Source organism: Odontomachus brunneus, unplaced genomic scaffold (assembly GCF_010583005.1).
Source record: "Odontomachus brunneus isolate Ranch 3 - 2012 unplaced genomic scaffold, Obru_v1 Obru_scaffold_072, whole genome shotgun sequence".
Classification (NCBI taxonomy): Eukaryota; Metazoa; Arthropoda; class Insecta; order Hymenoptera; family Formicidae; genus Odontomachus; species Odontomachus brunneus.
This window is the reverse complement of record NW_022639522.1, coordinates 367,819-375,908: the sequence shown is the minus strand read 5'-3', so window position 1 is coordinate 375,908 and position 8,090 is coordinate 367,819. Positions and strand designations below refer to the sequence as shown.

The following is an 8,090-nucleotide window of genomic DNA, read 5'->3' as shown; positions in this document are numbered from 1 at the left end:
ACTTGCTTTCAGTCTATAGACTAGATGCGGCGTTCAAAATTCTATATCATTCGAGAATATCTTAGGTTACTTTGACAGATGTTATATATTATAACACAATTGCAAAAGCATACATCAATTTAACTCGTCAAAACGCATACGTCTCCGACTTATACCAATAAATAGTGCAAGAAGTATTAACCTTATATATTTCAAGCTTTCATTTCTATCGCATGTTTTGCAAGAATATTATTCAGACTTTATATCGCGTGAAGAAGAAAAAATTACAAGATAGTGTATAATTTTTTAAGTAATATCTCGCTATATCGTACATTCAAATAAGGGCATTATGTTGCAAACTCTTCTATCGCCTATTGCTCGAACTCAAAGCGTGATAAACTACAGTTATCTATGATACACTTGTACGTTAGCTCGGCATAATCATGCAAGGAAAAGTAACGCTGAAAAAGTTGATGGTTATCATGAAGTTGAGCCTATTTGTTATATGGTTTTGGCCACTACCGCAAAGCGCCAGCAAACGCAAGCTGCTGTACATGAAGTTGTATCAATTTGTCTCTATGTTACTAACTATCGCTGTAATAGCATCAGTGTTGTATGGTCTGGTGAAAAATCTAAATGATCCTAATTTAGTTATAAAGTCAGCCTTGGGTCTGTTCCCTTGCAGTCACGTTATTTGGAATATTGTGTGTCATATAGTTATTTATGAACGCTTACAAGTAACTAACGTAAACATTGTTTTTTGAAAATAAACTTATTTCTTTTATATGTTCTTTTATATGTTCAGTGAGCATAAAATTATTTTTAAGTTTTATTGGATTACAGTGTGTTACATTCGAAATGGAGAACTTTTGCACGATGATTAAGCCTCATGAAGAAGCGATTATTCAACGAAAATACATCAATAGATATGCCAGTTTTTATGGGTGTTGCATAGCTTCGTTCTATACGACTCTTTTCGCTATCTTTCTGGGACCTATTGTACTGGACCAGCCGCTCCCAGTACTTGCCGAATTTCCATTTGACGCATCTCATCAACCGCTGAGGGCTATTACATACGTACATCAAATTATCGTTGGCTTGCAAATAGCAGCGCAATTGTCGGTAAACGGTTTCATGGCACTGTTACTCTGGCTGGCATCAGCGAGATTCAAATTGTTAGCTGAGGACATACGGACAGTCACGAATGTATATGATTTCGCAAAGTGCATTGAAAAACATCAAAATTTACTTAAGTATGATGTCGTTGCATTTATATTTAAAACAAATTTAATTAGCTGAAGGTATTACATTTGCGCGCTACGCATGTAATAAAAAAAAAGAGTCGATATTTTTTGGAGATGGTATTAACATTTTGGAAAAAAATATTTTCTTTGAATGCGTTTGAAGCTCATACCATAGATATATAGGGTAGGGCAAAAGTCTGAAAACATTCAAATGTCTCGTAAAAAATGCATTTTTGAAAAACAAGTTTCCGAGAAAAGTTATAAGATTTAAAAGATGCATTCAATGGTAATATCCACTTAATCTTGAGTGGCGTTGCCAAGATCAAGTCAAGGTCAACCTGATATTTTAAAATGAAAACTTCAATTTTTCATTGCATATTCTTATAGCTTATCAGGAAGCTATAGCTTAGTTTGCAAAATACTATAATTTTTTTTCATTAAGTATTTTCCGAATTATGAGGCACAATGTTTGCAATAATATTACCCAAAATGTACCGCATAGAGATTGCATGGCTGGATTTACATATTTTGTGTGTATACGTGTGTGTGTACGCGCATGCGAATGTGGGTTTTAACTTAACAAAGAATTTTTTGTACATTTTTGTAGGCATATTACTTTCGTAAATGTTCAAAGTGTTTCCCTTCTATGACTTTACAATGTCCTAGATGAACATAAAATGAACATATACATACAATACACACACACACACACACACACACACATACACACAAAAAATATGTAAGTCCAACCGTGCAGGCTTCACACGATATACCAAGGTATATCCAAGGGTAACGCTAATACCGGTGGTACTGTCACTTTTAAGCCTTATAATTTGAAAAGTATCTAACGAAAAAATATTTAATTATAATGTTTTGGAAAGTTCCCGAGGTAAACTATACAAATATGCAATAAAAAATAGGAGGTTCCATTAAAAAAAATTAATGTGATCTTGACCTGACCTTGACAACGTCACCCAATGTCAAATGGATACCACCGTTGAACGCGTCGTTTTAAATCTTACAAATTTTATCTAAAACTTTTTTTAAAAATGCATTTTTAAAAGATATTTGAATGTTTCCAGACTTTTGCCCCACTCTGTATATAGACTTTACAGGGTGTCCCATTTTAAGAGTGCACTCCATAACTTCCTTATTTTTTATTTTAGAGAAAAATGTTTCAGACAAAAGTTGTATAGTTTCGAGGAAGTCACAAGTTAATACCATTAGTTTGACCTTGGATAGTCATTTGAAAATTACGTGAAGATCATCTTCAATTTCTTAAATAGAACATATCATTTTTAATTACATATTCTTGTAGCTTATCTCGAGAACTTTCCAAAACACTATAATAAAATATTTTTCTATTGCGTACTTTTCGAGTTATAAAGCTATAAATTTGCAGTATTTTGATAAAAATACAAATTCGCTTTCCTGTAATCTTATCTTACATGACAGCCAGTCAAGGAAAGATAATCTGAGCATGATCTAGCCATTCGAGACAAAATTCGGACATAATCCAGTCAGTCAAGGCAAAATGAGTTTTTGTACAATTATTTTAGATGTTCGAAAACTTGGCCATTTACTTGTATGCATAACACTATGCTGAAAATCGTCCCTAACTTTTTGAAGAACACCTGCATTAATATTTCTGCAAGCTTCTCTGATCCGGTTTTTCATATTTTCAACGATTGTTGGCTTTTTCGAATATACTTTATCTTTAATGTAGAAATAAAAGTCTAGGGGCGTCAAGTCGAATGATCTTGGGGGCCATTATTGAATTTGGCTGCCCAGACTAATCCATCTATTCGGGAATCTTACGTTTAAATATTGTGTAACGGCTATGAGATCTATGAGCCGGCGCTCCATCTGGTTGAAATTTGTCTGAGTACATCGTTGTTGACATGTTTTAAGAGGTTGGGCAGGTCATGTTGAAGAAATGTTAGGTAGTTTGCCGCATTGAGGTTTTTTTAAAAAAAATATGGATCAACAATAACATCTCCCAGAATACCTGCCCAAACATTAACAGACCACTGCCTTTGGAACTCTTGACTTCTCTGCCAATATGGATTAACATCTGAATAATAATGGCAGTTATGTCTATTAACGCTCCCTCTGTTACAAAATGTGGCTTTATCAGAAAAAAGGATATGAGCAACGAACCGGGGTTTTGTTGGATTTGATCTCGAGCCCAGTTACAGAAACGGACTCGGCGTTGGAAGTTCCTCTTTTCCAATTAGATTGCTGAGTTAGATGAATGTGATATGGGTAAAATTTGTTGACCTTGAGCACACGATCAGCTGTTGATTTTAGTATACCGTATTGTCTCTCAATTTGTCTCGTAGAGATTTGAGAGTTCAAAACAACGGCACTTATAACAGTCAATGATGTTACCTCATCAAGACCCAATTTTCGCCGGTTTCTTCTTAGAAAACGCTGCTCAGCTCTGTCGCAAAGTTTTTTTTATTACTCTCCTATCAGAATGGCGTCTGTCTGAAAATCTTTCAGCGTAAAGTCTTTCTGCTGCCGAGTAATTATTCCTGGCCTCATCCAAAATGCGGATCATGTCCACAATTTCATTTGGTGGATAAGCAGTCATAATTTTGTAAAGAAAAAAAGGCTTCGCAAAAATCTTGAAAGTTTCTGTCTTACCAAGAAAAAGTTAATGGTTGTAATACATGTGTCTACCTGCACTGACTGACAATCAATAAACTGTAACAATCGTGAAAATGTAATTGTTAATTCTTTCGATTGGAAATTTAGTCAGTGCAGGATCATGCTCATATCTTGCCTTGACTGACTGGATTATGTCCGAATATTGCTTTGACTGACTGAGTCATATCCGAATCTTGTTTTGAATGGCTAGATCAGATTATCTTGCCTTGACTGGTTGGATCATGTAAGGTAAGACTACAGGAAAGCGAATTTGTATTTTTATCGAAATACTGAAAATTTAGAGCTTTATAACTCGAAAAGTATGCAATAGAAAAATATTTTATTGTAGTGTTTTGGAAAGCTCTCGAGATAAGCTACAAGAATATGTAATTAAAAATGGTATGTTCCATTTAAGAAATTGAAGGTGACCTTCACGTAATTTTCAAATGGCTATCCAAGGTCAAATCAATGGTACCATCTTGTGACCTCCTCGAAATCATATAACTTTTGTCTAAACATTTTTCTCTAAAATAAAAAATAATGAAGTTAATTGGGGTGCACTCTTAAAATGAGACACCCTGTATATAGATATAGACATAATAGACTCAGCATGCGAGTCTTGGCAGAATGGTGAAAGAAATAAAATATCAAGAGAATTTTCTTTCCTTATCTGCGCAAGTCGAATGCGCAATCGTACAGCCATTGGCGTAGACTTATGACAGCAAGAAATATACATAAGCGTAGTTATCTACATATGACGAAATATGTGTTAAGTAAGGAGAAGTAAGGGCTTGTTACGAACCAACACGCAGATGTAATAGCATGATGTTAACTAACTATTGATAGAGCTGTATTACTCAGTCATGCGAAATACTATCAAAATTTAAATTTAATTATTAGAACTTTAATTAACAATGGTTATCCGCTGGATATTTAATTTTTAATACTATCAATCGCCATTTTGCAGCTCTTTACTGCAAACTTAATGCAGCGAAATTGCAGGATAATAAGACTAATAATTCTGCTTTAATGGTTTCGCAAACTATTAATTATTTTACCATTCCGTACATGGGAGCTATTTCGGAAAGCTTTGGCACGGTAGCAAAGGAAGCTAATAAAAAAAATTATTTACGCTTGCAAAAACAAGCTCACGGACTTTGAGTCCATAAGGACTTACTCCCTTACGATAAGAACAATAATGTTGTATACAAACTTCTCTGTATGAATTGTGATACAACATATGTGGAGTAAACAAGTAGAAAATTTTGTATACGTATTAGGGAACACAAAAGGATCCCTCGTGACTCGTCTGCGAATCTCTCGGTGGTCCAAGAACACCGTCTAGTTCATTGAGTTCATGAGTTTGATTGAACCAACACGAAAATTTTGCATAGAGAACGGAATTATTATAGAAGACTAATTGTCGAAATTATTCTTAATAAGAAACAGAAACACGGATTAAACGCTCAAAATGATACAGCTTTATTGAGTGAATGTTATTTGCCGATTTTAAACTAATAACGTTTTTCCGAAATTATTTTTCATTGTTTATGAACCGCTTTGTTTGCTGCGCTGATATCACACTTTGTATACAAATATATTGACTTGTTGTGCTTCCTCGAATTTCTCCGACACGCCTTGACATTTGTAATTTCTGACTTGTTTGGCTACTATTGCCACCTTTTTTGCTAACTCGTCACTTAACCGTTATTTCAGATCAAGGTAACTCTTAGACATATAAAGTATTTACTAGACATATAATAAAAATGTTCAATTTTTTAATCTTAGTGCCGATTTTGTTGTTATTATTCTCTTGCAGATTTTGGACTTTTATTATTAGGTGTACAACTTTGCTTCCGCCGTTTTCCTATAGATGGCTTTAGCGGTAAGTGGTGGTCGAAATAAATAGATCATAGACGTCATACAATGAACTTGGGCATCTGTCAACATAATCCCATAGAAACATTAGTCGATTTGTGTCTGCATCATAAAGTTATTCTCGATTGAAAATGTCAGTTTACGAGCCAAATTCTCGTCATTTGCGGGAGATTTTAATTTTCTGCTTCAATATGAAAAAATCTGCGGCTGAGGCTCATCGAATGCTCTCAAATACTTATGGTGAGGCTGCTATTAGTGAAAGAACGTGTCGTGAGTGGGGTTCCAACGCTTCAAGAACGATGATTTTGACGTCGAAGACCGGCATAGCGGAAGAGAGAAGGTTTTCGAAGATGCAGAATTGGAGGCATTACTTGATCAAGACTCATGTCAAAATCAAAAAGAATTGGCATAATCATTGGAAGTGACTCAACAAGCCATTTCAAAACGCCTCAAAGCCATGGAAATGATTCAGAAGCAAGGAAATTGGGTGCCATACGAATTGAAGCCGAGAGATGTTGAACGGCGTTTGTTTGCTTGTAAACAGCTGCTTGAAAGGCAAAGACGGAAGGGATTTCTGCATCGCATTGTGACTGGGGATGAAAAATGGGTTCATTACGATAACCCCAAGCGCAGAAAATCATGGGGAGTTCCCAGCCATGCTTCCACATCGACGGCCAAACCGAATATTCATGGCTCCAAGGTCATGCTCTGTATTTGGTAGGACCAGCTCGGCGTAGTGTATTATGAGCTGTTAAAACCGACTGAAACAATCACAGGCGATCGGTATCGAACGCAACTGATACGTTTGAGCCGAGCTTTGAAAGACAAACGGTCGCAATACAACGAGAGACACGATAATGTGATTTTGCAGCATGACAATGCTCGATCCCCATGTTGCGAAAGTGGTCAAGACATACTTGGAAACGTTGAAATGGGAAGTCCTACCCGCCGTATTCTCCAGACGTTGCTCCCTCTGACTATCACTTGTTTCGATCAATAGCACACTGCCTGGCTGACCAGCACTTCCGGAAGAAGTAAAAAATTGGATCGATTCGTGGATCGCCTCAAAAGATGACCAGTTTTTTTGACGCGGGATTTGTATGCTGCCCGAAAGATAGGAGAAAGTAGTGACCAGCGATGAACAATGCTTTGAATCATAAATGTATAACCAGTTTTTTACAATAAAGCCTCGAATTTCGGAAAAAAACGGCGGAAGCAAAGTTATATACCTAATAACTTATTAATTAATCCTCTTTTACTGTGTCCTCATAAACGCAGTGGTTTGGCTTAACTTTTTAACCTTGGATTAACGATGGGAGAAAAATATTTTACGTTGATGATTGTCGCGACAGTTGAACATTTGTTATTTATTGTTTTAATCTAACGTCATAAAATTATGTCTTACTGCGTTTGCGATGCGTCTTTACTTACTACTTTTTATTTGTTGTGACTTGCGCTGCTGCTATTGATCATCTGATAACATCTCCTTGTAAAATTATATATCTTTTAAAATGGTGTTACCACTAAAGAGGATTCATTGAAGGACCGAAACGCATATGGTTTATATTTTATTAAGAAAAAAATTAATATTTCCTCTGTACATCTGTGAGGACAGACACTAACAATTTGATGTTTAGTTAGTTAACACCACGCTATTATATCTGCGTGTTGATTTATAACAGGCTCTTACTCTTCCTTACTTTATTATTTATAAAATAAAACCATATAATCCCTTTGAAATGCGTGTTATATTGATAAGTATATTAATATGTCTTCCATACACAATAAAAATATACATTCTGTCAAATAAATATCGGGAATTGTTCAATAAAACACAAAATATTAGATTAATTATCCAAATTTATGTTGTCGTCTTCAAAATAGGCCCCATTTGATACGATACACTTATGCGAACAAATAATCCAGTCGTCGAAACACTTCTTATAAGCACTTGCTAGTATGGCCTGCAACTCCTTCTGCGAATTTTGTTTTATGGCTTCAATGCCCTTACGAAAAAAACCCCAAATTTTGAAGGTTAATCCTCAAATTTGTGAGCTGACCATCAAATTTGAAGGTTGACCATAAAAGTTGGGTATTAACCCTGAAAATTTAGGGGTAGACTCTCAAATTTTCGGAGTAGATCCCAAATGATTTAATGTCGACTCCCAAATTTTAGTGTTGACTCTCAATAAGTAGTGTTGAACCTGAAACTTTCAGGGTAAACCTCAAACGATTCGGTGTCAACCCCTAAACTTTAATACTCACTCCCAATTTTAAGTGTTAACATTCAATCTTTCAGATTAGACCTCCAAATGTTTCGGTGCCAACCGACAAATT

The 8,090-nt window shown here is 35.5% G+C and overlaps 1 protein-coding gene across 1 annotated transcript in view; it reads left to right on the top strand.

Annotated features, from left to right (window-relative positions):
- The first annotated feature begins 510 nt into the window (after positions 1-510).
- Positions 511-8,090, top strand: part of LOC116847008 (odorant receptor 22c-like) — a 14,972-nt gene continuing 7,392 nt past the window's right edge. Inside the window, exons 1-2 of the mRNA XM_032821545.1 lie at positions 511-597; positions 823-1,232. Coding sequence (XP_032677436.1) covers positions 595-597; positions 823-1,232 — 413 coding nt within the window. The 5' untranslated portion in view covers positions 511-594. The remainder of the gene's footprint in view (positions 598-822; positions 1,233-8,090) is intronic.